The sequence below is a fragment of the Lynx rufus genome, unplaced genomic scaffold, assembly GCF_022079265.1.
Source record: "Lynx rufus isolate CCGP_SWC_20201006 ecotype Redwood Valley unplaced genomic scaffold, mLynRuf1.p SCAF_24, whole genome shotgun sequence".
NCBI lineage: Eukaryota > Metazoa > Chordata > Mammalia > Carnivora > Felidae > Lynx > Lynx rufus.
The window spans coordinates 2,057,678-2,075,000 of record NW_025814839.1 but is presented as its reverse complement, the minus strand read 5'-3'; the positions used below and the strand labels follow the sequence as shown (position 1 = coordinate 2,075,000).

Genomic DNA, 17,323 nt, shown 5'->3' with positions numbered 1-17,323 from the left:
CCGACGCAGGGCTCAAACTCATGAACTGTGAGATCATGACCTGAGCCAAAGTCGGACGCTTAACCGACTGAGCCACCCAGCCACCCCTAATAAGTTTTTTTAAATTGAAATGTAATCTACATATAAAAATTGCACAGCTCTTGAGTGTTAAGTTCAGGGAATTCTGACAATCGTAGGCAACCTGTACTGAAGCCTTTTAAAATCAGTTTCCCCACCTTGTGTCTGAAGTACATGGCTGAACCCGTCACTAATAAATGGCATTTCTATACACCCGGTGTGCCGTGTTTACTCCTAACAAAAGTAACAGTAGTATCTTCTAAACTCCAGACTATATTCAAATATTCAAATTCCCCAGTTGTTCCAAAATGCCCCTTACAAGCTGGCAGTTCAAAACAGAATCTAATTTTCACATGTCCTATTTAGTTGTTAAATCTCATAAATTTTTAACGTTTATTCATTTGTTTTTAAAAAATTTTTTTGATGTTTATTTTTGAGAGAAAGACAGAGCATGAGATGGGGAGGGGCAGAAAGAGAGACACAGAATCCAACGCAGGCTCCAGGCTCCAAGCTGGTCAGCACAGAGCCCGACCTGGGGCTCCCACTCACCAACCGTGAGATCATGACCTGAGCCGAAGTCAGACGCTTAACTGACTGAGCCACCCAGGCACTCCAGTTGTTAAGCCTCTAAACTTTCTTTTTTTTTTTTTTAAATGTTTATTTATTGATTTTGAGAGAGAAAAAGCACGAGCAGGGGAGGGGCAGGGAGATAGGGAGAGAGAGAATCCTAAGCAGGCTCCGTCCTGTCAGAGTGGGGCTTCATCTTATGAACTGTGAGATCATGACCTGAGCCCAGGTCAAGAGTCGACTTCACTGAGCCACCCAGGGGCCCCTCTTAAATTTCTTTTTATAATCTTCCTAACTTCTCTCTCTCCTCTCTCTCTCTCTCTCTCTCTCTCCCTCCCGCTCTCTGTCTCTTTTTTAAAATTTTTTTTTCAACGTTTATTTATTTTTGGGACAGAGAGAGACAGAGCATGAACGGGGGAGGGGCAGAGAGAGAGGGAGACACAGAATCGGAAACAGGCTCCAGGCTCCGAGCCATCGGCCCAGAGCCCGACGCGGGGCTCGAACTCACGGACTGCGAGATCGTGACCTGGCTGAAGTCGGACGCTTAACCGACTGCGCCACCCAGGCGCCCCTCTCTGTCTCTTTTTTTTTTTTTTTTTTAATTTTTTTTTTCAACGTTTTTTATTTATTTTTGGGACAGAGAGAGAGCATGAACGGGGGAGGGGCAGAGAGAGAGGGAGACACAGAATCGGAAACAGGCTCCAGGCTCCGAGCCATCAGCCCAGAGCCTGACGCGGGGCTCGAACTCACGGACCGCGAGATCGTGACCTGGCTGAAGTCGGACGCCCAACCGACTGCGCCACCCAGGCGCCCCTCTCTGTCTCTTTTTTAATCAATGGTTTTTGACTTGAGCCTGGTCTGACTGTCCTGTGGAATAGCCTGCTTTCTGCTAACATGTTCCTCTCCCCCTTTTACTTTGTATCAAGTGGAAGTTGGTCTAGACACTTGATTAGATCAACAGAACTTTTTTTTGGCAGTGTTGCCTCACACACGAACCATGCTTCAGCCTTTGTCTTGCTACAGAGCCAAGTGCACAAGTCTGGCTTCTTCAACCCAGAAGAGAGGTCTTAAATGTCCCTCAAAGACTTAAAATGTGTGAGGCAGCTGGCTGCCCCCAAACACGGGCCCGAGCCCGCAGGGGAAGTTCAGGCAGGCTCCTAGAAGCCTTTTCCTCTTAGGACATGTGGGACGGCTCTGGGTGGGTCATCTCAGAGGTCTTGAGGGCGGGGCAAGCGCCTCCTTCCCTGGGAGAGCGTCCTGTGGGGCTGCAGGCATTGAGACCTGGGGAGGCTGAGCCCCCAACCCACCTTTCCCCAGCAGCTGCGGGATCTCACCCTGTGGTTCTGTTCCCCCCTGTGCAGATGATAACAGCAACCAGAGCTCCATAGCAGATGCCTCCCCCATCAAACAGGAGAACAGCAGTAACTCAAGCCCTGCTCCCGAGCCCGCCTCGGCTGTGCCCGGCGAAGGCACTGACACCAAGGCAGATGAGACCCAGGCAGATGGGAAGGAGCTCCCTGGGGCCGAAGGTATGTGCCCTTGGGGCCTGGGATCAGAGGGGCCTGTCTTCAGCCAGCCTTCCTGTAGTTCGCTGATGGTCTCTAGGAGGCCCTGCCACGTGCCAGCCCCTAGAAGGTCACAGTAGAAGTAGAAGCAGGGTAATGCCTAGACTAGCTCATATTTTTGTGGGGCAATTTAAAAATGTGGCAGTCTAGTTTTTAGAAGATAGGAGCTGTGGAAAACTATAAGAAAGGGAAATGGAGAGTCTTGATGAATTATGGGGGAGTGTTTCAATTTTAAATAGGGTGACCAGGGAAGGTCTCACTGAGAAGGTGACATTAGAGCAAATCTGGCTAAAATTAGGTAAGGGAGCAAACCATGTGGATAAGTAGAAGAAAAGAATTCTGGGCAGGAGGGAATGGGCAGTGCAAAGGCCCTGAGGCAAGAGTGTGCTCAGTGGCTGGGGAAGTGCGAATGAGGGGTTTACAAAGTGAGATGAGAGGAGAGGAGGCAGGACCTCGAGTATGGGGGTCTCGTAGGCCACTAAACAGACCTGGCTTCCGTGCCAAGTGAGGCAGGAGCCACTGGGATTGAGCACTGTGGGCTAGAGAGAGGGTCACTTTGGTTAGCTGTGATCGAGCACAGATGGTAGGGCTACTGCAGTCATCCGGATGGAAGAGGGTGGCAAGAAGCAGTCTTGTCATAGAGGACGTATATGTACTCGAATCTGTGTATGTCGGTTTATTTTTGTCTATTTTGAGATCTCTCGACTCTTGAAGATTTTCAAACATCGAGAAAAATGAATAGTGTACTCTCCCATATATGTCAGCTGAATTGGGCAATTCTTAATTGGTTTTGCTTCGTCTATAAATATTTTGGGGGGGAGCCATTTGAAAGTAGTTACGGATCTTACGGCATTCCGTCCCTGAACACTTCACGCATCTCTCAAAAATAAGAATCTTTTCTTCCCTCATCACAAGTACCATCATCGCACCTAAGATAGGTCCGTAGGTTTTGATTGTCTGATAATTGAGGTATATTTTGAAGGTCCAAGGCGGGAGTACCTGGGCGGAGCGGGGACCGCAGGGTGACCCCCAGCACCTGGGGGGATGGCCTTGCCAGCATCCATGAAGGGCCAGCTGCGGCTGGAGCCCCTGCACACGGCTGAGCTTTCCTGACAGGGAGGGCGGCCGGCCTGGAGTCCAGGCTTCTCTGTGCTTGGGGAGGGAGTGGGGCTTCTCAGGAGGAAGGCCTCTCGGGGCCATGGAGGCAATTTGAACCCCATTCCCTTTGACACACTTTCCCACACCCACCCTGTGTGAGGCTCGGTGCCACTCACAGCTAAGCCCTGCTTCCTGCCCCACAAGCACTCAGAGGGAAGCAGGGGAGACAGACACCAAAACTGAGACTGAGACCCCCTCCCCCACCCACCCAGAGGTCAGAGACAGACTAGATCCAGCGTGTGGTGTGTGGGTGTGGTCATGGGCCTGGTGGTATTTTTATTTTTAATTTGAATTTGATGTCAAAATTTTATTTCAAACATATTCTATTTTTTTAAATTTTTAATGTTTATTTTTGAGAGAGAGAGAGGGAGACAGAGAGCAGGCAAGGAAGGGGCAGAGAATCCAGAGGGAGACACAGAATCCAAAGCAGGCTCCCGGTTTGAACTGTCAGCACAGAGCCCAGTGCGGGGCTTGAACCCATGAACCACGAGATCATGACCTGAGCCTAAGCCGGTTGCTTAACCAACTGAGCCATGCGGGTGCCTCCATATTCTACTTTTTTAAATGTCTATTTGTTTTTGAGAGAGACACACACACACACACACACACACACATACACAGAGTGCGAGCGGGGGAGGGTCAGAGAGAGAGGGATGCACAGAATCTGAAACAGGCTCCAGGCTCTGAGCTGTCAGCACAGAGCCCGACGCGGGGCTCGAACTCACGGACCGTGAGATCATGACCTGAGCCGAAGTCGACACTTAACCGATGAGCCATCCAGGCACCTGATGTCAAAAATTTAACCTTAAAACAATTTTGCTTAAAATAAGATTGATTTCCACCTCTTGAAAAATCAGAAGATCTGGCAATACTGGGTCTGCTTTTCTGTGGAGCAGCGACTGGTTAAACAGAGATGTGGCTGCCCTTCCAGGGAGGGCGAGCGGACCCACCCTTGCCAGTTACCACACTCCCCACCACTCCCTATTGTCTCCCTGACACTGAGGCCCAAGAGTAGTAGCCCGTGTCGCTCCACGATCACTGTTACTTTTCTTATTGCACATTTAAAGGAAAAACTAAGTTGCTTTTTGAACCGACTTCACTATCAAAAGTAGAAAAGTAAAAGTCTGAGAGGTTGGACGAATATATGTTTCTTAGAGGAACAGAAGAGCATTCCTTTAGATTTTTTTTTTTATTTGTGTCTGAACTGAACAGCTTCTCTGACTCATTCACGGCACTGCCTGGCCCTTACGGGGGCTTTTGAGTTCATGGCCCCTGCTGTGCTAGACGGTAAGAAAAGGGAGCCTAAGGAGTTCAGGAAAGGCTTCCTGGAGGAGGTGCTCCCTGAGTGAGGCTTGAAGGATGAGCGGGAATGGGGGGGAATGAACAGTGCAAGCAGGAGAGGCCGAGGGGCAGTGCCTGGGGATGGGTTGGGGAAGGGGCAGGCCAGCCAGGCGTGAGGAAGGTGCTCATGTGCCAGGTAGGCCCGTGGGCAGGGTAGGGTGGGGTGCAGGTAACTGAGTGAAACAGTTCGGTGTTAGGACACAGATTGGACAGCCCCGCACCCGGAGCCTTTGGCGTTCTCCTCGTCAGGGAGGACCCCTGTTGAGCCTGTGTTGTGGCCCTCCGAAATAAATAGTCTGTGCACCTAGAAAAATCTATATGAGATTATAACCTCCCTTCTTTAAGAATGCTTCCCTTAACAATCACCATGGAGATTGTTCCGTGTCAGCACGTACAGGTTTGTCTTACTCTCTTTGCCAGCTTCATATGCAGAGGTGTGCATGTGTCCTAATTCATTTAAATAGTCCCCGTATCGATGGTCATTTGGGTTGTTTTGGGGGGGGGGCGATGTGTTGTGTTTTCTGTACACGGTCCTGCGTGGAGTCTTGTCCACACATCTTTGCGTCTGTGCTCAGGTGTGATGGAGCTGAAGGATCGCGGACTGTGTATTCAGTCGGAGGTACGGGCATTTAAAATTTGGCCGGATCCCACAGTTTCCTCCAGAGAGGCGGTGGCTGGGCAGCGTTTCTCAGCCTCGGCACTGGCGGCACTTGGGGCCAGATGAGTCTTTGCTGTGGGGCCGTTCGGTGTGTGGCGGGGTGTTGAGGAGCATCCCTGGCTTTCCCTCACCCCTGGTTGTGACACCAAAGATGTTTCCAGACCCTGCCAAACGCCCCCCCTCGCGTGAGGGGCAAAATCGTCTTCAGTCGAGAGCCACCATCGTAGGAAGCTTGACGCGGGCCTTTCGGGTGGGCGTCCCCTTGTCCCTACAGAGGCCCCCAGTGCCTTCCTGGGCTCCCTGTGGCTCTGCGGGCAGAGGGCGGTGGAACCAGGGGGCCGGGCCCAGGGACGGGACGCGCTGATCACAGCTGGGCTGACATGAGACCAGTAAAACTTGCCTACCCCGTCAGGTCCCCGCAAGGAACGGGGCAGGAAGGGAAGCAAAGGGTCGGAGCCCGCTGTGTAGGAGGGGCCTGGTGAGCGAGGGGAGGTGATGCCCTCGTGCGCCCCGTCCTGCCTGCTTTCTCCCGCGTTCCTCCCACGTCTGGGATCTGCAGCTCCTTTCCCTGAAGGCCGGTTAAAGCTCTGCTTCAGGAATCGCTTCTTGGGCTGTTGCTTCCACGGTTGCCACATTTTGGTAACTATTACCACTACCCACCCCTCCCCCCACTACCACCAAAAGCCTTCCTGGTCCGGGAAACCACACCAGTGTCCTCTTCTGGCGACCCCGGGCCACTGGGCACGCACAGTTGCGCAGCATCACCCGGGGCGGGGTGGGGGGGGGCGCCACAGCTGGGGGAGCCCCCATGGGAAAGGCCTGGAGGCCTCCCAGGTGGGTGCATGCTGCCTGCAGGACAGGGCAGGTTGGTCGCCAGCTGTTGACCTTGCTTTGAACTTGTTTACTGCTGAGTGAGCTCAGGGAATGACATAATGTCCAAACTCACTGGACTAAATTTAGGCCCTAGGAAAATAATTTCCCCTGGGTGAGTTCCAGCACCAGCGCTGCACCGAGCCCTAGAGTGCTCCGCGAGCTCTCAGGCCGGGCAGGGGCTCAGCATGACTGGGTGACTGGCCATGATTTCTGAACCTCCTTGTCCGGTCTGCAGGCTGGAGGACAATAACAGTTGATGGTATTTGCTAAAGCAAACACGTATTATGAAATAGAATATAACATCAGCAGAGACCTTTTTTCCTTTTTTAAAAAATGGAGATAAAATTCAACTCTGACCAGTTCCAAACATTTCTGTTACCCCAAAAGGAAACTCTGTGCCCATAAACTCACTTCCCCTTCCCCCCGGCCCTAACCCATGGCAACTACCAATCTGCTTTCTTTTTCTTTTCCTTTCTTGTCTGTCTGTCTTTCTTTCTTTCTTTCTTTCTTTCTTTCTTTCTTTCTTTCTGTCTGTCTGTCTGTCTGTCTTTTTCTTTCTCTTCCTCTTTTTTTGAGAGAAAGAGACAGATAGAACTCCAGTGGGGGAGAGAGAGAATGAGAATCCCAAGCAGGTTCCATGTTCAGCACGGAGCCCAACATGGGGCTCGATCCCATGACCCTGGGATCATGACCTGAGCCAAAATCAAGAGTCAGATGTTCAACCAACTGAGCCACCCAGGTGCCCCTGTCAGTCTGCTTGCTTGCTTTTCTTTTTCTTGCTTTCTTGCTTTCTTTCTTGTCATTTATTTACTTACTTATTTTGATAGAGTGAGTGAGTGTGAGCAGGGGAGGGGCAGAAAGAGAGGGAGACTGAGAATCCCATCTCTGCACCGTCAGCACAGAGCCTGACATGGGGCTCAAACCCACAAACCGTGAGAAACAAGAGTCGGATGCTCAGCCAACCGAGCCACCCAGGTGCCCCAATCGGTAAACATTTTTTTTAAAGAAGAGTAGAGCAAAGTATCAAAGAACTGTCAGGTTTATGGGGAGTCTGGGTCTATGCCCTAGCTAATCCCTCAGTTACACCCCACCTCCACCCCGGGTTATTTCGCTACTTGAATACTTTCTCTGTCATTCCATTTAGTCCTCACAGTGACTCGACAGGGTGGCTCTTGCCAACCGTGCTTTTTATGGGGCCCAGAGGAATCAAGTGGCAGAGGCGCTGTTGGAACTTAGGCCTTATCTCTCCACGCTGTGTCCTCCCACACATCAGTTTGTAGGCAGCATGCAGCCCTGGAGAAGTGGACCCCTGAGCCTCCCTGTGGCCCCAGCCAGGCGGCTGGTGTCCCAGTGCTGACCTCGAGCTATCAGGGCCGCTGGTTTGGGGAGTAAGAGAACGTGTGAACAACAGCTCACCCGGGATGGACGTGCCCGGAGGTCAGCCTCCTGGGGAAGAAGGTCTTACGCCTCCTTCAGGCCCCCAGCCCCAGCCCTCTGCTCCCCTGCGGCTTCAGGCCACGGAGAGCTGCTGACTTTGCTCCACGTCTCCATATTGCCTGGCTCGCTTTAAAACCTAGGCCTAGGGGCGTCTGGGTGGCTCAGCAGGTTAAGCGTCCGACTCTTGGTTTCGGCTCAGGTCATGATCTCACGGTGTGTGAGTTCGAGCCCCACATCGGGCTCTGTACTGACGATGCGGAGTCTGCTTGGGATTCTCTCTCTCCCTCTCTTTCTGCCCCTTGCTTTCTCTGTCTCTCCCAAAATAAACTTAAAAAAAAACAACAACAACAACAAAAAACTTAAGCCTGGATTTTTTTTCTTTTCTGCCTCAGAAACCCCAGAAAAGCAAGCATTCTTGAGTGTTCCAGTGCACTTTAGAAAAATCAGGGTGACATATGTTGTTGGGGCCTTGAGTGCAAGCAGAATGGGGCCCTGGGCAGAATGTTGCTCTTCCCCCCCGTGAGCTCGGCTGCTTGGTACCCAAAATAAGCTTCAGGTACAAACACTGCTGTCTCTTCTTCCACAGCCGCACTGCCACATGCAGCCAGCTACGGCTGAAGGAACGTGGCAGGGAGGGTGGGGAGCAGGGAGACTGATGCATAAGAAATAGCCCAAATAATTGGCAAAACAGGATCTATAAATCAGTGATGGCTTGGGAGAAGCTGTGCGGCCATTTTGTGCACTCTTGTATTTAGAGAATTTTTCGAGATGTGAAAATTTTTTCTAAAATTCTGTGTGATCTCTATTTGGGGAGAGCAGAGAATTATATGCATGTAGGGGGAAAACATCTGGAGAGATGAAAATAAATCCTCTGAAATGTTAGGAAATAAATCCTCTGAAATGTTAGTGGGTTGGTAGTTGTGGGTGGTGTGAGATAATCACTGATTTTAACTTTATTTTTTTTTTCTGTATTTGCCGTTTCTCGCAACGATCCGTCCTTGCTCTTACGGTCAGGAAAATACCCATGTGATTAAGAGAAATGTCTGCAAAGACAGTTACCTCCGTGGGCTCCCCAGGTGGAGAACGCAGGCTCTGTAACGCAGGAGGGAGGAGTCAGCAGCCATGACGGTTGCAGCGCATTGTGCCCACCAGAGGGCGCCAGGTGCACACGGCACAAAGCCTGTAGCATCCCTAAGATGTCCTCTCTGGGCACGCGGCAGGTGGTGGGAGTGCAGGCGAGGGTTGGAGGCCCCAGGGCCAGCCTGCGGCCTCGCAGGTTAAAACCACCTCACAAAAAAACCAAGAGGTTTCCCAGCCCCCTTCCCCCACAGCTCACTGCAGCACTGACAGACCGCCTGGCCACAAAACTACCCTGTTCCAGGTATTTTTAGTAATTGGTCCATCTGGCTCCGCATCTCACGTGTCTGAAAACAGCTTCTGTCATTTTGCTTTTCCCTCAGATGCTTCTGACGAGCAGAATTCACAGTCCTCAATGGAAAACTCGATGAACAGTTCAGAGAAAGTAGAACGGCAGCCATCTGGAGACGCGGGTCTAGCTGCAGAGGCGTCCGCAATCTCTCAGGTACCTCGATCGAGGCCTCAGAGGGGCAGCCAGATCGGCCGGGAGCCCGTTGGGGTGTCGGGGGTACGTTGAAAGGCGTTTTTGTTATTTTGGTTTTTTGTTTTCTCCTTGGAAGATCGGAACTTTCCTGTATTCATTGAGCAGGATTCGTGAGCATCCTGTGATCCGCCCTGGGCACCCTGGGTGTCTTGCAGAAAGAGACACGTGGGCCCAGTCCTCGGGGAACAGGGTGTGTAGAAGGAGGAAGCATCCTATAACCCAGCCTTAGCCTTATCACTTTGTTTACTCGGGTCCACAAAGGCCCTGCCTGCTCTCGTGACCCAAAGTTAGCTTCCTTGAGAGCTGGGACGGTAAGTCTGCAGAATCCTAAATGCCAGATGAATCATCTTTAGCATTTTGCAACTGACCACACCCCTCCCCCACCTTGCTTGGACCCCGATCTCGGTCATCGCCGTTTGTGCGCATCTGGTGTGAATCAGACAGTGCAGAAGCGGGTGGCCGGTGGATAGGAGCAAACATCCTGGGTTCAAATCCGCCAACTCCTTCACTTAGCATGACTGAGCCTCATTGTCTGCAGCTGCTAAAATGGAGTCACAGGACTGTCTTGGGACCAGGGCGCAGATGAGATGAGAGAATGTGGGTTAACACACTCATTGTGACACTGGACACAGGAATGCCTCGGAAGCCACCGTTGTGCTTTTTCACCATCAGCCCACTGTGCTCACCTAAGATGAGTTGGGGACTCAGGGGTGTCAAAACGCCAACGAATAAAACTATTTTCCAGGACCTTGGGAGACCCTGACAAGGAGCAGTAGCCAAAAGACTGGAAGAGGCAGGGTGTGCGGGACATCGTCTGCACTTTGCAGAGCCTTAAGCCAGGCTGTCCCCCCGAGAGGAAGTGCCCCTTTGGATCTGCAGCCCCCTCCTCCTACAGAATACTCCTCCAGAGTATTCTGCCCAGAAACAGAGGGAGTGTTGATAGAAGATGTGTTTGCAGTGGCAGGAAATCAGCCACAACCTAAGTTTGTCAAAGGGGACTGGTTAAATTAATCCTGGGGTCACGGATAGAACAGACTGGTACATAGCTCTTAAAAAGAGTGTGGTTGACCCAGGTACAGACCGTCCATAAAGAAGTACCCTCACAACATGAAATGAGAAAAGCAAGACACAGAACCTCAGGCATAGCATGAGCCCATTTGATTAAAAATAAAAATCAAAGCCCCGTGTACAGTTTGTAGAACCAGGATGTCAGCTGGGATCTCCTGGCCTCCTGAACTCAGTGGAGGAAAGACCAGCTTGAAACTTTGATCCATACCCTGGGGGGCATCTCGTGCTCCCCTCCCCTGCAGATGTCTGAATGGTACAGGGGTCTCCTGTTCTAACATGCCCCCCCCACCTCCACTCCCATTTCCAGGGGACCCAGACCTGAAACGGGGCCTCGTCTGCTGTTGTCACGCACACACAGACAGACGCTCGCTCTCAGAGCTCCGAGGCTTGTGAGCAAGGTGCAGAATGCATCACAGCTAAGCAAAACAACTTGACGTTGAAATGTGGCCATTCCTGTGTCAAAAACAAAAACAAACAAAAAACCCTCCCTTCCTCCCCCATGAGGAAGACTTACTCGGCTCTTCTGCCGGCTCAACTGTCCTGAATTCGTGGTTCCTCTTTCACTCCCTCCCTCTTCCCTCTCTCCTTCTCTCCTGTGCCCTGTACAGCAGCTCACCTCCCTCCAGGCTCCCCTCCCAAACTCACATGCTGCCCCCGCACCCAGGTGCTCTGCAGAACCAAAGACCTTCTCCCGAGCGGGACCCACCATCCTCGGAAGGCACAGTACCTGCCTTCTGCTGTTCTGTCTTTATCGGGCGTTTATCGCTTTCATAATGAGAACAAGGGAGAACACAGATGGAGGGGTTCTTTCTGCCTCCCTGCGACACCTACTGTCAGGGTCTGCCACAGGAAACTCACACCCACAGTCTCCTGGCTGGCTCGGTCGAGTGTCCGACTTCGGCTCAGGTCATGATCTCGCAGTTTCCAAGTTTGAGCTCCACGTTGGGCTCTGTGCTGTCAGCATGGAACCTGCTTTGGATCCTCTGTCCCCCTCTCTCTGCCCCTCCCCTGCTTGTGCACTCTTTCTCTCTCAAAAAGAAATACTAAAAAAAAAAAAAAAAAGATGGGGTGCCTGGGTGGCTCAATCATTTTAAGTGTCCAGCTTGGCTCAGGTCATGATCTCACGGTTCATGGGTTCCAGCCCCACATCAGATTCTGTGCTGACCGCTCAGAGCCTGGAGCCTGCTTTGGGTTCAGTGTCTCCCTCTCTCTCTGCCCCTCCCCTGCTCATGCTCTGTCTCTCTCAAAAATAAACAAACATTAAAAAAAAATTTTTTTAAAGAAACTCATACACAGCCTGCATCAAGGTCTAGGACCTCTATGGAACATTTGTTGGGCACCTGCTGTGGGCCAGGCTCTCGACCAGATACTAGAGACCCAGGGTGAGCCAGAGACGGGGTCCCTCCTGCCCTCTTGGGGCTCACGATGGGGCCGGGGAGGAAGACACAGCCGGAATACAGCAGGCACAGGAGGAATACGAGGTCCCAACACGTGCTTCAGGAGAACCAGAACAAGGAGGCCTGACAGTGGAGGGTTCTTCGGGCTGGTATAGGCAGAGAAAGGGGCTTTGAGCGGGAATTTGAAGGATGGGAAAATAGGGCAGGCTTTCTGGGCAGAGAAACCAAAGGTGCCTGGGCCTGGAGACAGGAACGAGCCTGAGGAACAAAAGGGGGGCCAGGGGAGCCGGGGCCTAGCAGACAAGCAAGAGCACGGCGAGGCGAGGCACAGAGGTAGGCCTGGGCTGGCCGCTGAGCCCTCTCAGCCCGGTAAGGAGTTGGGATTTTGCTCTGAAGTCAGTGGGAAAGCGTCGGCAGGCTTTATGTTCTGTGTGTGATTTCTATTTTGGGATTGGTTAGACGTTGGCAAAGGCTGCACAGGGAGATCTCGGAACAGGATGCTGCTTTCTCTGGGCAGGTGATGGTGGTGAGGACAATGGATGGGGCAGCAGGCCAGGGGTATTTGGAGATGGAGTCGGTGATACTTGCTAGTACGTGGGGGGTGTGGGCACGGGGCGAGCAAACGAGGCCTCCTGGCTACCGTCAGCTTTATCCTGGGCAGGTGTGGTATCCTGGACGGACACGGGGGTGCAGTCGAGGTGGATAAGGTCAACAGCTGGTCTCGGGTGATGGGCGATGCCTGAATGGGAAAGTCAGGGTGGGAGAATGAGTGCTGAACCTTTTTTGGGTCATGGGATCTAGGAGTTCGGTCACAACTATGGGCCTTTTCCCCAGAAAAACGCACAAGTGCATTCAACAAACGCCGAGTGTGTGCCCAGGCCAGGCACCTGTGCGGAGCTCTGGAGGAGCCATTGTCCATACGGCAAGGTTGGACCAGGCCTTCTTCGAGCTTGGAGAGGTGCCCTTGGGACTTGTGTACAAATGATTACCGTAGCGATTAATTACAGATTGGAGGGCTGATAATGGGGAAACCCTCCCCCGGCCTGTGTGGTGAAGGGGACAGAGAAGCTTTAGAGGCCCAGGGGGCAGTGTGGTAACGGTCGTGGGTGGCGGTATGCTTGAAGACCCACAGGGAAGCCACCGTGGCAGGGACGGGGGACCCAGGTGACGCGGGGCTTGGTGAGCACAGAGCACAGGGCCAGAACCTCAGGCTGGAACCACAGGGGGTGGGCCTCAGTTTCCTCCTGGGCTGACCTTCTACCTCACGGCTGGCCGAAACTGCCCCCCTGGCTGTTAACCTCTGTTCTCCCTTCTTCTTCCCCAAGGATTTGGAAGGAGTCCCACCCTCTAAGAAGCTGAAACTGGAGGCCTCGCAACAGAACTCTGAAGAGATGTAGACACTACGTTCAGTCCTGCTGTCCACGTTCCACGGGAGAGCCATCTGCAGGCTGAATTCTAGAACAACTTCCCCCGAGCGATTCCTCTCGGGTGCAGACAGAACTACTAACTTTCCAAGTTTACCAAGTGCAAATCCAAGAAAACCCAGAACAGCGTAACTTCTCAGACACTGAAGAACTTTCTGCTGTGAAGCAAAACACTTGAGTCTCGAAGGGACCGTCCTTGGGAAGGCGGAGTCGACAGCACTCAGGAGGGTCTGCACACTGTCTCTGAAGCCAAGATTACATTTGTGTTGCTGCTGTATTGTTTCGTTCCCCTCTCCGCCACCCCCCACTTCTCTATTTAACGATATAAGCTATACTTGAGGGTGGTGCCGATCAGGAAATCGGTTTTCGTCGGGGCATTTCACTGTTCAGCCGATTCCTTCCGCTTTCTTTTTTTGTGCCTTGTGCCCTTGAGGTGACCTCTGGCATGTTTTCCCGGTTGTTTTGCATCTCCCTTTGCAAAGTGCCCTCAGTTTCGTCCAGGCAGCCGGTGCCACCGTCCTCAACATCTCTCCCCTCCCTGACCCGGGACTTCAGCTGGAGCGGAGCAGGCAGGGAGGAGGGGAAACTGAGGCCTCGGAAGAGCAGGACCTCCTTGGCCACCTGATTTGCAGGTGCGGAGGGAGGGCGTTGAGCATCCCCTGGGCCCTGGGGCCTGGGTCCAAGGTCCGAGGAGTCTCGATGTCGTCGGGGCACTGTCCCCGAGGGCGGGCCACTGGATGTGCTCTCACTTCCTTGGGGCATCTGAGGCCGGTGTTTCCAAGCCCACCGTGGCCCAGACGGATACACGGAACCCTTAGATTGTTCTGGCACTTCCACCCTCTATCCCCACCATACCGCTTTCTCCCACACCTCCGAAGACGACATGGCTTCTGTGGCTGACTGCAGGATTGTCTCCTTAGGACGATGAAAGGGCTGAGGAGGCTGGGAGCAGATGGCAAGAAGAGCTGGTGCTGAACTTTCTCTCCTAGCGTGTTGCCTGGATTTCAAATCCACAGTAACCTGCTGCCCTCCGCCTCCCCGGCTCCTCTGGGCTCTCCCCCCACGCCCCCCAGGGGGGGAGGGGAGATGGCAAAGCGTTCCTGACTCTTCAGAGCCAACAACAGTCCATCGCCTCTCGCTCCCAGGATGCGCTGATGGTCCCCACTGGGGAGCAGACCCTGATGATCGGGCCTCAAAGGCCAGAAACAAGGCACCGGGGAGCAGAAAGCTCTACGCTCCTCCAGAAAGGGGTGATTGAGCCCCCATCCCCTGGCCTCCGTCCTGTGCCTGTGCCAGGACAGCTTCCTCTCACTCAAACGGCGATGCCCCCCGTGGACAGACCGCCTGATCGTTTGGTTCTGAGGCCTGGTTTGCTCTTAATTCCTAGATGGACTCCTCGGACCTTAACCCTTTTCCTGAGCTTTCTTTACTGCACTGGAGTTCAACTTCCTTTGAGTTGTGTGAGGGGGTGGGAGGGTTGAGGGGGGGTTATTTTGTTGTTGTTTTGTGGTTTTTTTGTTTTCGTTTTTGTTTTGCTGATTGGTGCATATATTCAGGTACCACCTTTGACGTGTGGATCTCTCTCCTGACCACCATGGGAAGCGTCTGCCAGATTCCAGTTTCTAAGTTTCTGAGGGTGAGGCTCTTACTTTTTTTTTAAGGGAGCCAATCTATTTCCTGCACTTCAAGAAGAATCAAAATGTTCCTGAATTTCAAATACCTCATGCAAAAATGTCTCCTGAAATAAGGGAAAAAAAAACAACAAAACAAAACAAAAAAAAAAAACACAACAAACTTTGAGAATCTTAATGTTGAAGTTCGCAATGCCGAAAGGTTTCTGTCTTAAAAAAAAAAAAAAATCCTTCTCAATTTTGCCCCTCAGGCAGTCAGTTCTGTGGAGAACTGTGTTCTGCGTTACCTCTCAGCATCTCTCAAGGCGGCTTTACCTCCAGATCCTCTAGAGCTAGAGTAACTTAACTTCTTTTCTTTGCGGCAAAACTCCATTTTGATGAAAGGTGAATTTGGAGATTTATCTCCTTTCTTTTTTGGGAAATGAGAGGTTAGGAGCAAGACAGCCGAAGGAGACCCACACACGCATCCACAGGAACGGCGAGTCGGCCGGGGTCCCCTGGGCGCCTTCCGGTTGCGGTGCCCTCTCTGGACGGGCAAGGGGAGTCAACGCGGTTGAGGACGGAGACCACATCCACGACACCGAGGCTGTCATTAGTTTTTCTCTGAAGTGCCTGATGAAGGTAGGAAGGGGCCCGTGGCCGGGGACCCACCCGGCCCCGCCGCGGCCACGCCAGGCAAAGCGCCAGTGGCCCCGCACGCATCGCTGGCCGGGAAGGCCTCCCGCGCGGCATCGTTAGACTGCAAAAATCCACACGTGCTTCCTTCCCCGACGCGGTCCGCTCCTCGGAGCCACTGTTGCCCACCCACCCTGCGCCCCTCGCCCTCCTCCCACCACAGAATCTAAGACCTTTCAGCCGACCGAGCCAGGGGCGGGGGTCCTCAGCAGATGCCTTCCGCGGACACCAGGCCCTGTGGCCTAAAGGGCTCCCAGGGCAAACTTACTCCCCGCCACACACGAAGTCGGGGAGGCTTCGGCTACACATTCCACAAAGTGCTGGCACTTTTACACCCAGAACCTGGAGGGCAGTTGACCGATCTATAGGGTGGTGACCTCTCATTACAAACGATGTCATGGTTTGGAATGTTCATTATCGCCAAGGACCTGGTTAGAGGTATAAAGACCTTTTTTCACCGTTACCTAATTTTTTTTTCCTCTTACGTTTTTTTTTTTTTCTTTCTTTTTGGCGTGTTGTACAGCAGTATAATTTTTCACTTATTTATTCCATCAGTAGATATGGTTTGTACAATGTACAATGGTTCCATTTCAGAAAATAAAAAAAAAATTCAAATCATGAACACCACGTGGCTTTCTAGCATCGTAATAAAGGGTAAAATCTGATGGATGGCGAGAGGGCCCCTCGCCAGCTGCTCTGGCCTCTCGTGCACGACCGTGTGGCCCTGACTTTGTGCAGGGCACTAAGCTCCTTGCACGCAGGGACTGTTGCCTCCCAGGGTCACGTTAGCTGCCACCGTTAAGCACCAGCTGGACACTGGACACGGGGGTGACAGACCTCCTCGCTGAGGCGAGGACACAGAAACAGTCGCATAGCCAGGCAGGGCCCCCACGGAAAGGCCCTGGTCCTCGACTTTGCGAGGAGTCGGCCCGGACGTGGATGGCAACTTTGTCTTGGCTTAAGTGACCCGCGGCCAGGCCGGAGGCAGAACCTTCCCGGGGCCCTTTCCCCTCCTGGCGTTTGGGGCGCTTCTCTCCCTGGCAGCTCAGGCTCCCTCCCTGGAGTCTCCCTCCATGGTTTCCTTTTCTCTGGCCTGTCTCACCATCTCCTCTTCCACCTGAAACCTGGCCGAGGCTGATCTGCCAGCAGGGAGGGCAGGGATGGGATTATTGTTTTAGTGAGGCCTGCCTGTGCCAACCCACCTGGAGGCAAATGTTCTGTTTTGTCTGCCTCTCCCTCCCACCCCCTTCTTTTTTGCCATGTTCTAGTGTTTTTCCCGGGATTGATTGCTCAGCGAAAGAGACTCCTGAACTCCTGATAAAGTTCGGCTTGACAAAACAGAAATCATAGGGACTTTGTTTGCTCAACCAAAAATATGCTTCAGTTGGCACCCTTTTGCGCTCTCCTTTTCTGTCTTCCCCGCGTGTCCGCGTCTCCGTCCTGGATGAAGCTCCGTCCCTTCCAGACTTGTCCCTGTGGATCCGCCACCCTTCTCTCCACCCCTCTCCCCCCCAGATCTGTTTCTCAGTCATACGCTCACTTTCTCTGTGACTCTCTTGGCTTCTCTGTCTCTTGCCGTTTCCTGTCCGTCTGCGGAGCTGCCTGACTTCCTCTCCTGTCCGTTAATTGAGAAGCAGTCATGCACAAGAGCTGGAAAATGCAGCTTTGCCAGCATTCGTGTGAGCACCACGTGTATGCTGGGCCCGGGGCAGCAGTGACTCAAGTTTGTCCCTTCAGCTATAGGCAAATAAGTGAGCCAGTGTGCCAGGATGGCCAACACCGTTCGGAACTAGGGAAGGTGCCTTTGATGAGGGGGCGGGGTCAGGGATGGTGCAAGGAGTCCAGGCATGG

The 17,323-nt window shown here is 52.7% G+C and overlaps 1 protein-coding gene across 2 annotated transcripts in view; it reads left to right on the top strand.

Moving 5' to 3' along the window:
• Nucleotides 1–14,633, top strand: part of BCL7A (BAF chromatin remodeling complex subunit BCL7A) — a 29,788-nt gene extending 15,155 nt beyond the window's left edge. Inside the window, exons 4-6 of one of the 2 annotated variants that reach the window (XM_047088454.1) lie at nucleotides 1,986–2,153; nucleotides 9,117–9,238; nucleotides 13,068–14,633. In XM_047088454.1, coding sequence (XP_046944410.1) covers nucleotides 1,986–2,153; nucleotides 9,117–9,238; nucleotides 13,068–13,139 — 362 coding nt within the window. In that variant the 3' untranslated portion in view covers nucleotides 13,140–14,633. Of the gene's footprint in view, nucleotides 1–1,985; nucleotides 2,154–9,116; nucleotides 9,302–13,067 lie in introns of both variants that reach the window. The other variant, XM_047088453.1, reaches the window with a different exon arrangement.
• The last annotated feature ends 2,690 nt before the right edge of the window (nucleotides 14,634–17,323 follow it).